The sequence below is a fragment of the Morus notabilis genome, unplaced genomic scaffold (genome assembly GCF_000414095.1).
Source record: "Morus notabilis unplaced genomic scaffold, ASM41409v2 Scaffold187, whole genome shotgun sequence".
Lineage (NCBI taxonomy): Eukaryota > Viridiplantae > Streptophyta > Magnoliopsida > Rosales > Moraceae > Morus > Morus notabilis.
Window position 1 is genome coordinate 18,504 of NW_010360421.1, and position 17,372 is coordinate 35,875.

Consider the following 17,372-nt stretch of genomic DNA (forward strand, 5'->3'; position numbering starts at 1 on the left):
ATATATATATTTTATATAATTCATTCAAAATTCAAGTATAGTATTTATATTTAAAAAAAAAATAAGGGTGTGTTTAATTGATAGATTTAAATCATAATTTATAATCTTAACCTTTAAAATTTAAATTTTTTATTAAAAAAAATATTATAAGAAAATTAAAAATCATAATTTAAACTATGCATCTCTCAAAATAAACACACCCATCCCTAGAATTTATCATTGGTCGACTAGACTGCTTTTCCGACTACTGAACAGAGACAGCATAAAGGGTACAAAAGAAGAGAAACGACGATTAGCAAAAAAAACAAAAACAAACAAACAAACAAGAAGAGAAACGACAAATCTGATGCCCAAGAAATCTTATTAAGCTCAAAATTAGGGGGGGAAAATCTAAGATTTTCCTTTCATGAACGATGTTCTCGATACAATTAATTTTCGCCGGTTTAAATAACAAACACAAAACTCTATGATCCCTCTTTTCTTCTCTTGTGGATTAAGTTACAAGAATATTCTACTGATCAAAAAGGCCTTTTACAATGACAGCGGATCATCCTATATTATTCAGCAGGTTTTTTTCTCTCTTTTCCTCTTCTTACTTCTCTTATTCAATAATCCTCTCTCTGCTAGCGTCTTTAGTTTCTGCTTTCTCCTATCTTTGGCCTTCTCCTCAAAGCCATCATCCCTCATCTTCATTATCGCCACGCGTCTAGCGCTGTAAACCTGCATATCAAGTAAGAAACACACAACCAGAGTCGGATATACGTCCTTTTTCATCAAACAGGAGCAGAGATGCAGCAAATGCTAAGATTTAACGAGCCGTCAATCTGAATTAATGAAAATACCGTTTATACAAGTCTTTAGAACTTTAAGCCCACAAGGGCACTTTCAGGGGAAAAGAAAAATGTGAAGAAAATCTGGCCTCAAAAAGCAGAATATCTCAGACTGTCTATAACTTTTAAACACTTTAGTTGACCGTTTATGGCACTTCGAGAAAAGAAGAGTAACAAATATCTGTGGAAGCCTAAAGCTCTAAAAATTTGTAATTCAGGAAGAAACTCTTTTAAAAGAAACAGACCAATTGTCCTTTGGTATCTTACCATTTTGATATCATCTAGCACCTCGTTCTCTTTGCACTCGAACTTATCCAATTGTTTCCCAAGAACAGCTTCTATTTCACGAATAAGGTCTATGTCGTTCTGCAAAATGCATGTCCCCACCATTAGCAAAAGATATATATAGACACCAAACAGACATTAAATCCACCCGTCCAACATTTTACTCGTCATTTATATAATACTAACCTGTGAAACAAAGCTGACAGCTAACCCTCCTCTGCCTGCTCTTGCAGTACGCCCCACACGATGAACATAATCTCTTGGAAACCTGCAGTGGGATGGCCATTAAATTTTACGTCAACTGCAAGTTGGTGAAAACTATAGTAATGGTAACGATTCAATCAAATAAATACCTTGGAATATCATAGTTGATGACAAGATCAACTGTAGGAATATCCAAACCACGACTGGCAACATCCGTAGCGAGCAATATGGGAACCTGACCGGATTTAAAGCGATGTAATGCAGATAACCTTAGAGACTGAGAATTGAATGAATGCAATGCCACAACTTTCTGATCCAGCTCTTCCAGTAACAAACTCAAAAGGTGACAACTTCTGCATCCACATTATAAAGAAGGAAAAATATACATAATTACCCGAATATACTTCCAAGAAATTAGAGAACGTCAAACTGCAGGTAATAAGAGATTTCAATACGTAGTGTAGTTATCATATTGATGATAATCAGAAGTAAAAGCAGAAAGAAAATCAATCAAACAGCACAAGAAAAAGCAGACCATCCAGCTTAAATTCAGAATATACCTGCAAGTTGAGACAAATATCATGGCGGAACGAATACCCATATCTTCCATCTTAGACAAAGTGTGTACCAGATAAACATCCTTCACATCTTTGGGTACAAGAAGATACTGCTGCTTAAGAGTTTCAACTGTCTTGAACCCTTCATATGCCTCATAAAAGTATGCCTTATTTGCAGAAAGCTCAAGAAGCGTCTGAAGGTCACTAGTCATTGTGGCAGAAAATAACAAAGTCTGTCGATTCTTTGGCAAGCACTGAAACACCACTTTCAACTCCTCTTCGAACCCAACATCCAAAACTCTATCTGCCTCATCCAAAACTAGAAACTGAAGAGAACATAAAGGCAGTAGAAAGAATAAGTACACAGAAAATAACAAAAAAGAAAATTTATGATCTGAGGAAAGGAAACTAATGGAGAGAAACTAGACCCTAAGACAAAAATTCAAGTAAAAGATTTCAAAATCCAACTCCATTAAAGGTTTAGCATGCATATTCTACACCAACTCCTCTTAAACCAAACACCCACAACTATGTTAGACTCATCCAAACCAGAAACTCACGCAAAGGTTAAGAAAGTATACACGGTTTGTTCATGGAACAGGAAAAACATGAAAAGAAAATACCTATAGTCAGTACCTTATGTGTAAAAATAAAAGGAACAACAACAATGGAGAGAAACCAAACTCCAAGAAAAACATCCAAATAAAGCGAATCGAAAAAACCCAACTTCATTACAGGTTCAACAATCAACATACACATTCTACACTACTCCTTTTCAAAACCCAACAATTGATCCAAGAAAAGAAACGGAAGCAACCCTATTAAACTAGTCTATAAACAATAAGTTCATGAAAAACAATACAAAAAGAAATACTTCACCACCTAAGGGGAAAAATATAACGGAGAGAACACCAGATTCTAAGAAAAGCATTCAAATAAAAGATTTCACAAAACGCAGCTCAGTTACGGTTTCAACCAGCTTATACTTCAACATCACAGCTTCTACATGCAAACCTACAACCTTTCCAATTTCTAGAAGGAAAACAAAAATGGAAAGAAAATAGATGGAAAAGAAAACATTCAAACAAGGATTCCCAAAACCCAACTCCATATTGAACCCATTACAGGTTCAATATGCATATCCTACAACATCATAGCTTCTACAATGCAAAGCTACAAGCTTTCCAATTTCAGGAAGCCGAAAGGAAAATGAAAACCGAGCGAAAATAGATCCTAACAAAAACATTCAAACAAGGATTCCCAAACCAAACTCCATTACAGCTTCTATTATAACAAAGCTAGAAACTTTCCGATTCCCAGACATTACTTAACCCAAAAAAGTGAAAATTGAAATCACATTCACCTTGGTCTTCGCAAAGAGACGAGGAATATCGGGATTCTCTTCAAGCAAGACCTTGATTCTCCCGGGCGTGGCGATGACGACATGAGGTCTGGCCATCAAGCTTTTGGCTTGCGTCAGCATATCCATGCCTCCGACAATCACGGAACACTTCAAATATATACACGATCCCAAAGCCCTAAACTGCTCCGCCAGCTGGTACGCCAGCTCCCTCGTCGGCGTCACCACCAACGCGAACACGCCGAACGGGTCGTCCGCCAGCCGCTGCAGGATCGGCAGCGCGAACGCCGCCGTTTTGCCGCTCCCGGTCTGGGCCAGGCCCAGCACGTCGCGGCCCGCCAGTATCTTCGGGATGCAGTGGGCCTGGACCACCGTCGGCCGCCTCATCCCGAGCTCCTTGCACGTCCGCACGGCCCACTCCGCAAGCCCGAGTTCCTTGAACGACGCCGCCGACGAGGCATCCGTCGATTTCTCCACGTGCGGTTCTCCTCCGCCGCTGTCGGAGTCATCATCGGCGGCGCCAGCGAAGGGTTTGGGGTTGGGTTTTGAGCGGGGTTTAGGGTTTTTCGAGGATTTGGAGAAGAGAGGGAAGCTCTTATCTATGGTGATTTCTTCTCCTTCTTCCATTCTGATTATGTAGATTGAGAAATTCAGGGACTATTTGGGATGTATTACAGATTTTCTCTATTTTTTCACTCTGTTGTTTTCCGCCGCCAAATATTTTCCCGGAAAATTTTTTGTTTGGATTGCGAAGGGAACATAACAGCATTGTAGTGGTTTGGGCCGGAACCTAATGGGTTGTGAAATGTTAGCCCAAGGAAACAGTGGGCCAGAAGTTTATGGCGGGAATCAATTAGTTTTGCGAACTAAATTTGTTGCGAGCAAAATTGCAAAGGTACCCATATATTTGAGCGTAACTCGATAATCCTCCTCATATTATTATTTATTAGTATTTACCATTTTAGTACCGACATCTTTTTTTAGGAAAAGTACAGACATTTTTTGTATTTAAAATTTTTTTAAAAAATATTTATTGACCGGCCAACGGAAATTACAATATCGAGATCTTTATTATTTCACCGATTTAAATTTAAAATTTAAATTTTATTATAGTAAAAAAATTTTAAAAATATTTATATTTAATTTTTTTATTACAATAAAATTTTTTTATATAAAATTAAATCTCAATTTAAATTAAAAATTTAAATCAATAAACTAAACAACTCTAAACATACATATTGAATTTTCAAAATACAAAGGGTATAATATAAATCAAACAGAAAGGACAATTTTAGAAAATTTCCCTTTCGTGTGAACCACATTTCTCATTTCTCACTGACGTTAGTGGTGACGTATTTCCATTAACGACCCAGTTCGAAGACATATAGAAAGAGAAATAACAGACAAACCCAATAGTATTTGCCATTTGGCAATCGCAAGTAAACGAAACATAGAGAGAGAAAGCTAGAGAGAGAAAATGGAGTCGCCGTTCAGGGCAGATATAGTTAAAGGAAAGGTGGCTCTGATAACTGGAGGCGCATCGGGAATTGGGCTCGAGATTTCGACAGAGTTCGGCAAACATGGCGCCTCTGTTGCCGTCATGGGTCGACGAAAGCATGTCATCGACTCCGCCGTCGATTCTCTTCGCTCGCTTGGAATTCCGGTACTTCCTTATATGTGTGTCTGTATATATATATATATAGAAGCCAAATCGCTGCTTTTTATGATTGTATGGGTGCCCATTTGAGCTAATTAACGTGAATAACCGATCACAGTACACAGTATATAATTCATGATCGTATGAGAAGAAATTCTGCATATGAATTGAGGAGCTTTGTTAATATTCTTTCTTTTGTTTTCGGGTTATTTTGTAGAGAGCAACTTTTAGGAATCACGGTTTACATGGGATGTGGAAGGAAAAAGAAAAATCACGTTTATTGGCTTGGATTAACAAAGATTATGTTTTGTTTTAAAATTTTCGATCAGAACTTACTGGTTCAATGTTTCAATCTAATTGAGCTGTTCTCTATGCTGCAGTGGTCTTATCTTAGTTTTTGGTTGACATAACATGCATTTTAAATGGCCTGTTAAGAGGCCATTTTATAGTTGAATTTTCAATTGGGTTTGTTTTCTTTCACGTATTTGTTTAAACTTAAATTTACATTATCAGTAAATTGATTTACTTCTATGGATCCATGGCCTTTCAATGGATTTAATTTGTAATATATCTCAATTATATCCTTTTTTTTATCTCAGGCTGTTGGGTTCCAGGGGGATGTTCGAAAGCCTGAAGATGCGAAACGAGTTGTGGAATCGACTTTTCAGCATTTTGGTAGGCTTGACATACTTGTGAATGCTGCAGCTGGGAATTTTCTTGTCTCGCCAGAAAATTTGTCCCCTAATGGGTTTCGAACAGGTTGGGTGTTGTAATTGTTGTCAACATATTTTTTTTTTACTTTTTTTTTTTGCATTATACTACGGGTTAGTATATATAAAATATATATATATATATATATATATATTGGAATAGATTAATATTAATATATATATTTTTGGAATAGAGTATTAATCCTTGAAAGCCTGAGAATTGGGTTATGGTAAAAGCTGGAGAATTCAAATTTTGTTGATTAGGAAAATCATCGTATTAAGGTCAAAACTGAAGTGTAATTGACCGTCTCATTATGAAGAAGTTCCAGCACACGTGAATAAACATTTCTTTGGTCAACCGAGCCTCATCACTGTTTCATTCTTATATTTGTTTTTATTTTTTATTTTTTGTTTCCTATAAACTTGCTCGCTTGAAAGTTGACAAAATCATTTTGTTTACTCTTTTGTTTTTGGTCGTTGAACTTTTATAGCAGACTTCTCATCAGTAACTTGCAATTAAATTTGTCTATTCCTTTTAGTTTTGGACATCGATGCTGTTGGTACATTCACAATGTGCCATGAAGCACTCAAGTATCTCAAGAAAGGAGGGCCAGGAAGGAGCTCATCTGATAGTGGTGGAGTAATATTGAACATCACCGCTACCTTACATTATACAGCTTCGTGGTACCAAATTCATGTGTCTGCAGCCAAGGTCGGGTTTACATTTTTAGATGTAGCATAGATCTATTTTCCACATTGAGTTTCGTCTTTAAATTTCTCGTCGCTGCAGGCGGCTGTTGATGCTACAACAAGAAACTTGGCATTGGAGTGGGGGACTGACTATGATATTAGGGTCAATGGGATTGCACCTGGTCCTATTGGTGATACTGCTGGAATGAGTAAACTCGCGCCTCAGGAGATAAATAGCAAAGCTAAAGACTACATGCCCTTGTACAAGTTAGGAGAGAAATGGGATATTGCAATGGCTGCTCTCTATCTCTCTTCAGATGCAGGTCAGTAGTGGCTTCACTCCCGTATGCGGATGCATTCCTATTTGCATGGAACTATTTTCCAATCCTCGCCAAGTATAGAGGACGTGTTTACTAACTTGTAATATAATGTAATGGGAAAGGGAAACGTGCTGGAAAGTAAAAGAAAAGGCATAAGAAAGAGGATCGTTGATTCCTTTTCTGGTTTTCATTTACCTGCATATCATTATTGGGTAGATTTATTAAGGTTACCTAAGTACTTTTGTGGTTTATTCCAATTGAAAGGGAAATAGTACCATGAGGTAACTCAGAATTGGTTCTATTTTTGCTCATTCCCTACATCATGTGACCCCCACCAAATTCGTGCTTTTCATTTCCCAAGTAAACACATGAATAGGCATGAAAGGGAAACATTTCTGCGACTAGTAGACATGCCCAAAAGAGTGGAACTCTGATATCGTATACAGAATTCTAGGTGTTGTTGAAACTTGAATTTGATTCTCTAAGTTTGGATAGGTATTTAAGAGTGCAACTAAATATTTATTTTTTTTGGGGGTTGTGTGAACCATGCAGGTAAATACATTAATGGAACGGTTATGGTAGTTGATGGAGGACTCTGGCTGAGCCGCCCTCGCCATCTACCGAAAGAGGAAGTTAAACAGCTTTCAAGATCTGTGGAGAAGAGGTCTAGAGATGTACAGGTAGGAGTCGCAAGAAGCAAGATATAAAGACAGGATGAAATCATTTTGTATGGGTAATGCCAAAACCCCGAAGGCTGCAAAACTTGGCTAGTCAAATAGCTACCATAAGTATTTCAAGAAAGGACTTGATTCCTAAATAGTTTATTGGCTCATTAATATTTTGGATATCTGTTCCTGTATGTTGTTTGCAACACTTAAACAGTAGCAATCAGAAATTCAGAATACCTTTTTTTATTTCTTTTACCAGAAAACTTTATTATCAATTGCAAAGGAAAAGGAATAATTACCAATCAAATACAAAACTGGCATGAAGCATCGTCAAGCCTCATCTGAACATAATATAAGAATGATTGTCTACATTACGCCTTTTGCCTATAAAGAAAACTGAAACGCTTGTGTGTTAGGGTGATCTAGTCGACATTCTGCTAGCAATGTTTCGGCCTCAGGAACTGCAACAAATTTAACTCCTTTGTCAACCAGCATCTGGATTGGTTGCAAAATTTATTAAACGCTCCGCTGCAAATATGTGTGGACTTCTTGGCTTTGAAGAGGCTCGGCATTTACGAAAAAATACTCTAAATAGCCTTGAACATCACGTCATGGTCAATTGGTTTTGTCGACAACGCAGTTCCCAAACTTTTGGATGGCAGTAACTTGAGCATTTGGTTTTTTACGCAAAGAACTGACATCGCGAGATTTCCATCTGTAAGTGTTTAACATCTGTGCAATGGTGCAGGATATATGTCCAATGAATGATATCGCAATCGATCATTATGCGGCAACGGTCCCTCCTAACAAGCAATGTGGTATATGTTCAATGTTAAAAAAATTCTTCCTCAAGGTTAATAATGAAACTAGCAATAATATTCTCTTTACTGGTCAGAAGAAAAAAGGAATTTACCTCTTCCAAGTTTATCTGGTATGGCTTTACGTAATCTTCAAACATAACAGGAGAAAGGCCCTTCATTTTCTCTTCAACCTCCTACCAAAAGGAAAGCCAAGATAGTTATGAAACATATAAAACTACATGGGTTTAGACCCCGACTATTTTATTAAAAGTTGGCATCTGAAAGGTGAGAATTAAGTCGACATCCATCCTCAAAAAAGAAAAAAAGTACACATGAAGAAGCTGAAATTAAAAAATGGTGTTCGTGAGCTAAAAAGTACAATTGTCTTGTTCTAAAATCATTTTTCTTTTCTTTTCTCTTCTAAAATCAAAATACGTGTGAAGAAGCTGAAATTAGAAGACGGTGTTTGTTAGCTTACTAGTCCAGTTATCCTCGACTTCTCCAATAATTCCGTGGTTATCAGGTCCAGTATGTGTCTATTGTTCCTCAGAGCATTCATTGCAAGCTCTTCTGTTTCTTCAATATACTGCAAGCAAAGCAATATCACATTTCATAACATCCCATTTCATTCACCAAAAAATCATAAAATTGAGATGGATTGGCATCTTAATAGATCACCTAACTAGAAAAATAATGAGAAGCATAAAGAGCACCACTTGTTATAGGACATTATGCCTTTCATTTTATTTTTTTCCTCTTTCGGTCATATAAACATGAAACACCTTGTCACCTTCTACTCATTGGCCTCTTAGCGAAGCAAAATAATAATAATAATAATACAAAAGCAAATTATTTTACCCGCGTCAATTCTCGATTAAATAGCTCGGACACTTCAGGCGTCATTTTGGCAGGAATCACATGTGGATCGTCCCACTATGAGGAATGATAATAAGAAAAATTAGACTGATTAAAATATCAATTAAAAGAGTTCAAGATATGAAGCATGTTATCAATTTGGCAACTTTCAAATGGAAAGAGATTACTCTGTATCTTATCAACTCGCCATCTGGATTATCCGGTCGATCCACTAGTCCAATTCTTTTTGTTAAAGGAAGGAGCCCCAACCTCCGGTTTTGAGGGCTGATAACCATCTCTCGAGCAATCTGAAGAGATCAACTTGGCTTATATTAAAGGCACTCTTCTAAACATAGCTTAAAAGAGAAAACCCGCAGTTACCTTTGTTATCTTTTCAAGATCATCCCTTCCCCCATCAGTTATATCATCACCATATACAACACGCTCGGCACAACGACCACCATGTGCAACCACCATTTGCATCTTCATGTAGCCGAATGTTGTGTAACCTTGGTCCACCATATTTTCTCGGGGATAAAACACAGAAATTGCAGTTTCCTACACATGTCAAAAAGGAAAACCCCTCAAGAAAAAACATCTTTTAAAACTTTTAATAGAATCCACCAAGAATCCCATTCTGCCGCCAGAATTTGTACCTTGCCACCAGGCAGGAGCTGAGAGAAAGCATGCCAATCAAACTGTGGAAACAAATGAGCTAAGACTATGTGACCAGCTTCATGTACAGCCAGCAGCCTCTTCTTTTCATAAGACACCTGGTATGTAATTTTAAGCAACCAATGATTAAAGAAATTGTATCAGCAGTTCTTACTTTCTTTAGAACCAACAAAAGAACTGTGTGAGTTTCAAAAAAGGAAAAGAAAAGGAGAACCGTGTGGAGACGCTTACACTTTCTTCACATTTTCGTTGCTCTTCTTCAGTGAGAAGTACACCCATACCCTCCAGCAATTGTTTGTCTAATACGTCAACAATATCTTGCTGGTGAATTTTGGAATGTCCTTTTCTCACCTGCAATATGAAGTTGTGTGCAATCAGCAGTCACTTAAAATAAAAAAAAAATAAAAAAATAAAATAAAAAGAAGGAACATAACTATTTAACTAGAAGGAATTGCTAAAATGCGTTAAAGATAACTTGAGGATTTGGAACATTCGGCTGACAGACCACAACGTATGATAGCCAGGAGGAATAGGATCATTTCTGCTAGTTGCATGTGTAAGTTTTCAAAAACAGCAAACTGCTTAAAATTTTCAAAAGGACATGAGAAAAAATTATCTTCACCAATGTTACAAAACTTCTTAAGGATATAGCAATTCAAAGCAACTAACTCGCGTGAAACTGCTAAATAATCAGGAAAACATATTATCATATTTCCACAAACACCTAAAGGCAATTTTGCAATGACATTGTATAACTTTAGACACACAAACTAAAAGATAAAGCAAGGTCTCACTTCATACACGTAACCATTCAACTTACCGACATAATTGCTGCTTCGTTGACAAGATTCCGGATATCTGCACCAGAAAATCCAACTGTACGGAAGACGAGCTGTACAGTCCAAAAAAGAACAAAGCCAAAAAACCAGATTGTATTTACTTTACCAAGTACAAGCATCAAACAAGCACCACTTTAACAAACTGAAAACAAACCAAAGCTTACTTTTCCAAAGTCTACATCATCTGCTAGCTGCTTTCCTGCACTATGCACACCAAAAATTTGAACTCGTTGCTTCGAATCGGGCAAACCTATGTACAAACGACGGTCAATCCGTCCTGGACGAACAAATTCAAGGTCCAACTCATCTGGCCTATTGGTTGCACAGATGAATATTACCGCTTGTCTAAGTGAGAATCTATCAACACCAGTTTTTTCCTTCCTAAACATGACAAGCATAAATATGAAGAAATCAGCAACAGCTTTTGTAACATCTATCAAGAAAAACCACTCATTACCACTGAAACATTATAATAGAAAACAAGCAAGCTACAAAATGAATAACTGAATTGTTATGGAACTCCATTGCCCTGAGAATTCCAGCCAGTTAAAAAACAAATAGATACATTTCCTTTTGGGCTGCATAACTTACTCTCCTTCAAGCTGTGCTATCAGAGCCTCAAATGTTGCCCTTCTTCTGGGATCCTTTCTCGCATGTCTTCCAGCAATTGCGTCAATTTCATCCACGAACACAAAAGCAGGAGCCTGCACAAAGGACAGCTAATAAGTTGGAACATTTGTAAAAAATACATTAAATAAAAAGAATAAGAAAAGGGATGGAGAATAGAGAATGGAGAATGGAGATGGATTAACTACGGCTTCCCCATTGTGTAAATTTACTAATTTAAGTTCTAAACAGTTCAATTTACGGGCTTGATAAAAGCTCCTGGGCTTACCCTCTAAATTTCGTGCAGAACATAAAATTCAAATGAAAAAGGAAAAAGGAAACAGAAGAATGCTCACATTTCTCCTTGCAATGGAAAACATCTCATTTATTCGAGCAGCGCCACTCTTTTCGCTATCTGTGAACTCAGCACCAGAAGCAAAAACAAATGGCAGTCCACTTTCTTTTGCAAGTGTCCTTGCAAAAAGTGTTTTTCCTGTTCCAGGAGGTCCAGAGAGAAGAACGCCCTGTAATTCACATAGACTTGGTCACATTACATTCTCAAGTGCTAACCTCATCTCCTTGCCTCAATCCATTAGAGCACATAATTAAATAAAATAAAATAAAATACCCGAACAAACTGCACGCCTCTTTCATAGTACTGCATTGGGTTTCCCATATAAATCATGAGCTCATCAAGAAGATCCCAAACGTCACCTCCTAATACCACTTCCTTGCGCATTGATTTTGTTTCGCCAACATCTCCAACTGGCTGAATGAAATAGTAAATGAAATGAGAACAAAAAAATTTAAAGAAATGACAATAACGGAAAAAATAATTTGAGAAATCAAAATACAAAATATTTTACCAAGATGAAATTTTCTGCATAAGCCATATCATAAAGTTGATTATACTTCTTGTGAAGAAAACGCTTTGATGTGATGAGCATAAGCATCGAGGATTCCCTTAAAAGCCAAAGAATCAGAATTCCAGGCGCTAAAGCAATCACGACTTTCAATAAGTAATGGATCTGACGCTTCTGAAGGAGGTCTACTTCAACACCAGAACTCGAAATAGTCTCAAACAAGTATGGATCTAGGGGAATATCAACCTAACAAAAAAGAAATAAAATTAACTATATGTTGAGGAGAGAAAATTTGGATTTGATAGTTACCAAAAAAAATATATATATATATATATATATCATATCTGCAATTGCTTTTCATTTATGGAGTTTTCTTCCACTCAACTTACAATATATTCTAGTGGAAAACCTTCTTTCATTGTGACATATACTCTCTTTAGATCCTCTGTAAATACAACGGCAGCAACCTGTCCAAAAGAATCATTTTGCATCAGAAACTGCATGCCATGTACTTTTACATGTATGCCACTAATTTACAACATAATCAGATGTTTGGAATCGATAATTATATACCATTAGCACTCGGTGTTTAAGGTGAGCAAGAAAATGAAATGCTATAACGTCTTTTCATAAACCAATACACACACAAAACTTGAAATCAAATAGATAGTAGGAAACAAAATATCAGTGAGCATACCATAAAGAGAAAAGAAAACTATATCACAGGAATGCGACGACTTACCTCAGAGCTATCTAGTTTTTGAAGAAAATAAGTGTAAGGAAGTTTGGGACGATATAGCCACCATCTCTTAGAAATCCACAACGCCCTAGTTCCTTGTATCTCTGTTGTCTTTTCCACAAGATCCTTGCGAAGACTGTTCTCAACCTCTTTCATGTCAAATTCAACTGCATATTTAGCATTTTGGGAATCTACTTGTTCAGTTAACTTTTCCTTTTCGATGATCTCGTTCCACTTTTGAAGTCTTTCACGCCACATTCCTCCACCTTCCCGAATTTCACCTGCAAAGCAAAGACACAAAATAAATAAATAAAAGAAAAGCACTATGATTCCCAAACATATAGATCATAACTATAAGAGGGAGAGTTGAAGAAAATTTCCCTACCCCCTCCGATACAATTCTTTTTTTTTTTTGTTGGTAAAAACAGGAACTTCATTGAACTAAAGGAAAGTATAACTGAAGTTAGCCGATGGACAAAAAAGATAACAAAAATTCTAATAAGTACAACACATAATTCATTGATAGTAACCATGATTTAGTTGCTGTATGTTTGTAACCTCTTGATTCATGTAAAAGATGCACCGATAACTTAGACTTCAACTGTGTGTAAAAGTTCCTTATTCAATCCTAAAATCCTACTAAGAGTAAATTGCAGGACAGAATTGGGAAAAGTATATGTAAAGAAATATGTAAGACAGAACTCTAATTCATAAACATCTCAATCAGCGGGTGATTTAAATAGTTTGCCATGCACAGGTACAGTATATTGTTAGTCTACTGTTAGTATTTCAAATAGAATCTGAACCAAAATCTCCTCGTATTAATATTAACAGAAGCATGAAGAAACTCAGGTCCTTGATGCAAGTGCCAGATAGCACGTCTCTCGTTAGACACAAGAACAAATAAATAATAGCGAGAATATGCATGGATGATATGTAATGCAAAACTTAAGGCCAAAATAGACGTGATATTATGCATGGAGTGCACATCCAAACAAACCTGAAATTCCCAATTCTTGCTTAACCTCTTTCTTTTCTTCTGGTTTTAATTTTGTGTCGCCATCAAGAATTTGCATTATGTTTTCCTGAGGCAGCTCTGGATCATCATCCCATGCGTCCTCACCCACAAAAGAACTATCGCGAACAATTGTTCCGTCAGGTCTTTCAATAAACTTCTTCATTTTCAAGCCTTTGGATGTTGTTTTCCTCCAGATACTCTTCTTAAACCTGCATTGATAGGAAGCATGTTACGTTTAGTAAATGCAAACTCTGGAGAAATAAAACAACCAGAAATCTGAATCTTAAAAAAAAAAATAATAATAATAATAAGAAGAACTTAGGGAGCTGCAATTATTATAAAATAAAAAAAGGAAAATGAAAAATGACTTACTTTCTTACGTTAGTAGGAGAAGGCTCAGGAATCAATGCCTCCATATAAGCCTCTGTCAACTCTTTTCTTTGGCGATTTAGGTAAGGAGCTCGAATCGCTAAGTATATTCCTCGAGAAGAAATTGCGGCAACAAAGATATAGACAACCAATGCAGCAATTCGTTTAGAATCCCAAGACTTCAAATCCTAGAAATAACAAATGGGAATGTTTTTTATCATTGTTTAGCTTATCCTACATGATCTATTTCGACAATGTAGATCATTCATGACCTCACCCTTGGAATGAAATTTTCATAACAAATTTTCCTAAATAAGCGTCATTAAAACAAGTACATACAGATCAAGGTAAAAGACAATAAAACGTGCTAAGTAATAAAGGTCCTCTGCTACCAACTCACGTACTAATGAGAAAAGAAAAATCTATGCACTTTCAGCCCGAAAACCTTCAAAAGACCAAAACTTTGAATCTTCCTTAACCTTCTGTTTTCCCATACTTTCTCACAAACCAAACATAACCCTCAACAAAAGGGCTTTTTTGAAAGAAAAAGCTAAAGCTAAGCAGATTTTTACCTTCCAATGCTGCCATTTGTTCCAATCCACAAACTCGGCCAACACATCAGTCCTGAACCGGTCCAACTCGCTCCCACTCACCTTCACCCCGTCTCGGACTCGCCCCGCAAACTCAGTCACTCTCGCATTGGCTTCTTCCAAATCAAACCCAGTCTCCTTCTTGACCGAGTCGCCCAAATTGGACCAGAAGCGGACCGAGCCTTGCCGAAGCGACCGAGACAGACTCCGCCAAGAAAACCCACCAGACCCATTTGGATTTGCGGCGGCTAGAGCGCGAAACTCAGGTCTTTTACGATAAAGTTTGTGTCTTTGCTTCGTTAGGGAGAGTGAAGGAGTGGAAAAGAGAAGTGGGTTTGGCTTGTAGGAGATTTTAAGGTCCATTTTTTGGGTAAAGATCTCAGAATTGAAGAAGAGAATGTTGGGTGGAGAAGAACAAGTACATGAAAAGCATTTTACAACAAACAAATTTTTTTTTTTTTTTTTTTTTTTGAGGAGGTTTAATTAGGGGTTTTGGGTTTTATCCATATAAGGCTAGTAATGGTGGTGAGTATATATTATAGACAAACAATAACAAATTTGTGCATATATATATTACTAATGGATAAATGGAATGCATGAGAGTTGACTGTTGAAAGCAAGTGTTCGTTGATTGACAGTGGTTTTTCTATTAATTTGTTTGCGCGGTTCCGTTCCATCTGAGTTTCAGTCCAGAGATGACATGAAATGGAATCATGAATGATGAATGTGTGTTTTTCCGGCTTTCTGACGAGTTGGGTTGGATCTATCTAATCGGGTTTTGGACCTATAGTTGTGTTGGACTTTAAAGAGAACTGCCACAGATTTTAAACTTGGATTCGCAGAGAATACCACAACCACTGCACTATATTTAAAATACCAAAGTCTCGTCTATTTTGTAGATTCGAGTTTTCAATTCGAATTGAAATATGATATTTTTTCTGAGAGCTTTTCACTGTAGCAGAAAAAGTTAAATGTGACATTTTCTGAGAGCTTTTGACTGTAAAAATCTAGAACTAAAAACTTGAATCAGTGAAATAAACGAGGCATAAATATACCTTTAGATAACAGTAGGTCTCTGACCAGAAAATCAGTTCCCAACCAAGATACCTGCTGGTATCTAGCCACAATATCAAGATATCCGGTGGTATCTGACGAACAACCACCAGCACTGGCGGTAGTAGTCACCGACAACTACCAACTACCGGTGCCAACCAAGTCTTTGGTATCTTACAAGATACTAATTGGTATCTTGCAAGATACTAGTTACCGATCAAGAACCACCGAGTCACCAACCAGTAACCACCAAAAATTGTCCGAAAACCACCGTTAACGGCGGCTGCCAACCGGAAAACCAATTCACAGAAAAAAATCACAAAAATCACATTCCAGATCAGAAAAAAATGTAAATGATGAAAAAACAATAACGGATCTTGAACGCGCGGCCATGAGAGAGATCTCCCGCAAGTCTTTGGCCTTGGCGCATGGTGCTGTATTTTTGGTTCGTCGCAGATCTAGAGGTGCCCAGGCAAATGCTGCAAATCTCCACGGCGGAATGGATCGGCTCCTCAAAGTAACGACGTCGCCGATCTGTTTGGGGAAGCATTTCCCGACGAAGGAAGAGGCAGAGGTGGGAAGCTTTGCATCGAGCTCCTCAGCGTCGAACTCCGCTAAGAAAACATGGCGGCAAGGATGGATCTAGTTCGCAATGCTCACATCGTCTCTGTCAGCGGCGAAGACGGATCTCGAAGATCCATGGCGGCCAGTGAGGAGATCGATACACGTGGGGAGTAATTCAAGTGTTAAGTTTTAATTACCATGCTATTATTAACAAAGAAAAACTAATTTGGAGTAATTCAAGTGTGAAGTTTTAATTGCCATGTTATTATTAACAAGAAAAAACTAATTTGGGTAAATGAAAGAAAAAAAGTTAGAAAAGTAGCAAACAGTGAAAAATATAAAATTTTGGGAAAAAAAAGCAAAAGATAAAAAGAGAATATGAAAAAAAAAAAGTGAACAATAATTCAACGGTGAACATTATTCATAAGTGGTAAATTTCAATCAAAACTAGCGTCGTTTTAGTTAAAATACTATGCATAAATAGTGAAATTATTGAGATTTCTGCATATTGTTATAGATAAAAGTGAAGCACATGATCATGGTAGCATAAAAATTATAATAAAAAAAAGAACAGAAAGAAAGAAAGATTCACGGCACATTATGGAATTATTTGTCAGCGTCAGCAAAACAAAACAACCTCGTTCGTTTTGCTGATTCGAGTTGAGATGTGATTATATGTGTGAACTTTTTACTGTAATAAAAAAGTTAAATGTGATTATTTGTGAGAGTTTTTCACTGTAGCCAAACTCGAATTCTAAACTCGAATCAGCAAAACGAACGAGGTCATTTATTTCATGAACCTTTTAGAATTATAACCACGCACTTTCGTAATATTAAAAATAATTATAATATGTAGCATTAATCAAAAAAATATTTAACGTTTAAGTTTTTTTTTTTTCTGAACTATTTATATAGCATTATCAGATTACCCATAAAAGGAAAGGAAAGAAAACTACTCAGTTTTTCTTCTGTTACGTTTAAACAGCATCCATGATCTTTCTTTTTCCTTTTTACAGAGAATCCTCTAGCTTAAACTAGAGAAGTTTAATTTTTAACGTGATTCTATTAAATAAATCCACGTGAACAAGCATACATGTAAACATATACACACATTATATGA

General features: G+C 36.8%; 4 protein-coding genes across 4 annotated transcripts in view; 2 read left to right on the forward strand and 2 right to left on the reverse strand.

Moving 5' to 3' along the window:
- LOC112091286 overlaps window positions 1-540 on the forward strand; it is a 14,688-nt gene extending 14,148 nt beyond the window's left edge. The window contains exon 3 of the mRNA XM_024164476.1: window positions 499-540. Within this exon, the coding sequence (XP_024020244.1) occupies window positions 499-540 (42 nt within the window). The remainder of the gene's footprint in view (window positions 1-498) is intronic.
- LOC21386558 (DEAD-box ATP-dependent RNA helicase 36) lies at window positions 334-3,969 on the reverse strand. The gene is made up of 6 exons (XM_010096399.2): window positions 3,240-3,969; window positions 1,880-2,202; window positions 1,469-1,672; window positions 1,302-1,383; window positions 1,098-1,196; window positions 334-720 (listed from the first exon to the last, which is right to left on the reverse strand). Exons 1-6 carry the CDS (start codon window positions 3,861-3,863, stop codon window positions 562-564), a joined length of 1,491 nt encoding a protein of 496 aa, XP_010094701.1. The 5' UTR covers window positions 3,864-3,969; the 3' UTR covers window positions 334-561.
- A 668-nt stretch (window positions 3,970-4,637) lies between these two features.
- LOC112091285 (peroxisomal 2,4-dienoyl-CoA reductase) lies at window positions 4,638-7,632 on the forward strand. Its single transcript, XM_024164470.1, has 5 exons — window positions 4,638-4,899; window positions 5,493-5,652; window positions 6,143-6,315; window positions 6,394-6,616; window positions 7,166-7,632. The coding sequence occupies exons 1-5, from the start codon at window positions 4,714-4,716 to the stop codon at window positions 7,318-7,320; spliced, it is 897 nt and encodes a 298-aa protein (XP_024020238.1). The 5' UTR covers window positions 4,638-4,713; the 3' UTR covers window positions 7,321-7,632.
- A 66-nt stretch (window positions 7,633-7,698) lies between these two features.
- On the reverse strand, window positions 7,699-15,356 carry LOC112091284 (ATP-dependent zinc metalloprotease FTSH 12, chloroplastic). The gene is made up of 19 exons (XM_024164469.1): window positions 14,618-15,356; window positions 14,049-14,233; window positions 13,659-13,885; window positions 12,662-12,939; window positions 12,309-12,386; window positions 11,923-12,165; window positions 11,685-11,825; window positions 11,413-11,580; window positions 11,042-11,154; window positions 10,615-10,831; window positions 10,432-10,503; window positions 9,843-9,962; window positions 9,593-9,709; window positions 9,318-9,494; window positions 9,125-9,244; window positions 8,940-9,014; window positions 8,560-8,667; window positions 8,195-8,275; window positions 7,699-8,084 (listed from the first exon to the last, which is right to left on the reverse strand). Exons 1-19 carry the CDS (start codon window positions 14,996-14,998, stop codon window positions 8,007-8,009), a joined length of 2,979 nt encoding a protein of 992 aa, XP_024020237.1. The 5' UTR covers window positions 14,999-15,356; the 3' UTR covers window positions 7,699-8,006.
- Window positions 15,357-17,372: the final 2,016 nt, after the last annotated feature.

Bases quoted from the DNA above. Each gene is read 5' to 3' on its own strand.
- LOC112091284 (XM_024164469.1), bottom strand. From the start codon at position 14,998: ATGGACCTTAAAATCTCCTACAAGCCAAACCCACTTCTCTTTTCCACT. The intron at 12,940-13,658 runs GTTTGTTTGGAT...TTTGCTTTGCAG, and splicing joins GCAAGAATTGGGAATTTCAG to GTGAAATTCGGGAAGGTGGA. The intron at 10,504-10,614 runs GTAAGCTTTGGT...TGGACTGTACAG, and splicing joins ATGATGTAGACTTTGGAAAA to CTCGTCTTCCGTACAGTTGG.
- LOC21386558 (XM_010096399.2), bottom strand. From the start codon at position 3,863: ATGGAAGAAGGAGAAGAAATCACCATAGATAAGAGCTTCCCTCTCTTC. The intron at 2,203-3,239 runs GTGAATGTGATT...TGTTCTCTTCAG, and splicing joins GTCTCTTTGCGAAGACCAAG to TTTCTAGTTTTGGATGAGGC. The intron at 1,673-1,879 runs GTATATTCTGAA...ATGTGGATGCAG, and splicing joins ATATTTGTCTCAACTTGCAG to AAGTTGTCACCTTTTGAGTT.
- LOC112091285 (XM_024164470.1), top strand. From the start codon at position 4,714: ATGGAGTCGCCGTTCAGGGCAGATATAGTTAAAGGAAAGGTGGCTCTG. The intron at 4,900-5,492 runs GTACTTCCTTAT...TTTTTATCTCAG, and splicing joins TTCGCTCGCTTGGAATTCCG to GCTGTTGGGTTCCAGGGGGA. The intron at 6,617-7,165 runs GTCAGTAGTGGC...TGAACCATGCAG, and splicing joins CTATCTCTCTTCAGATGCAG to GTAAATACATTAATGGAACG.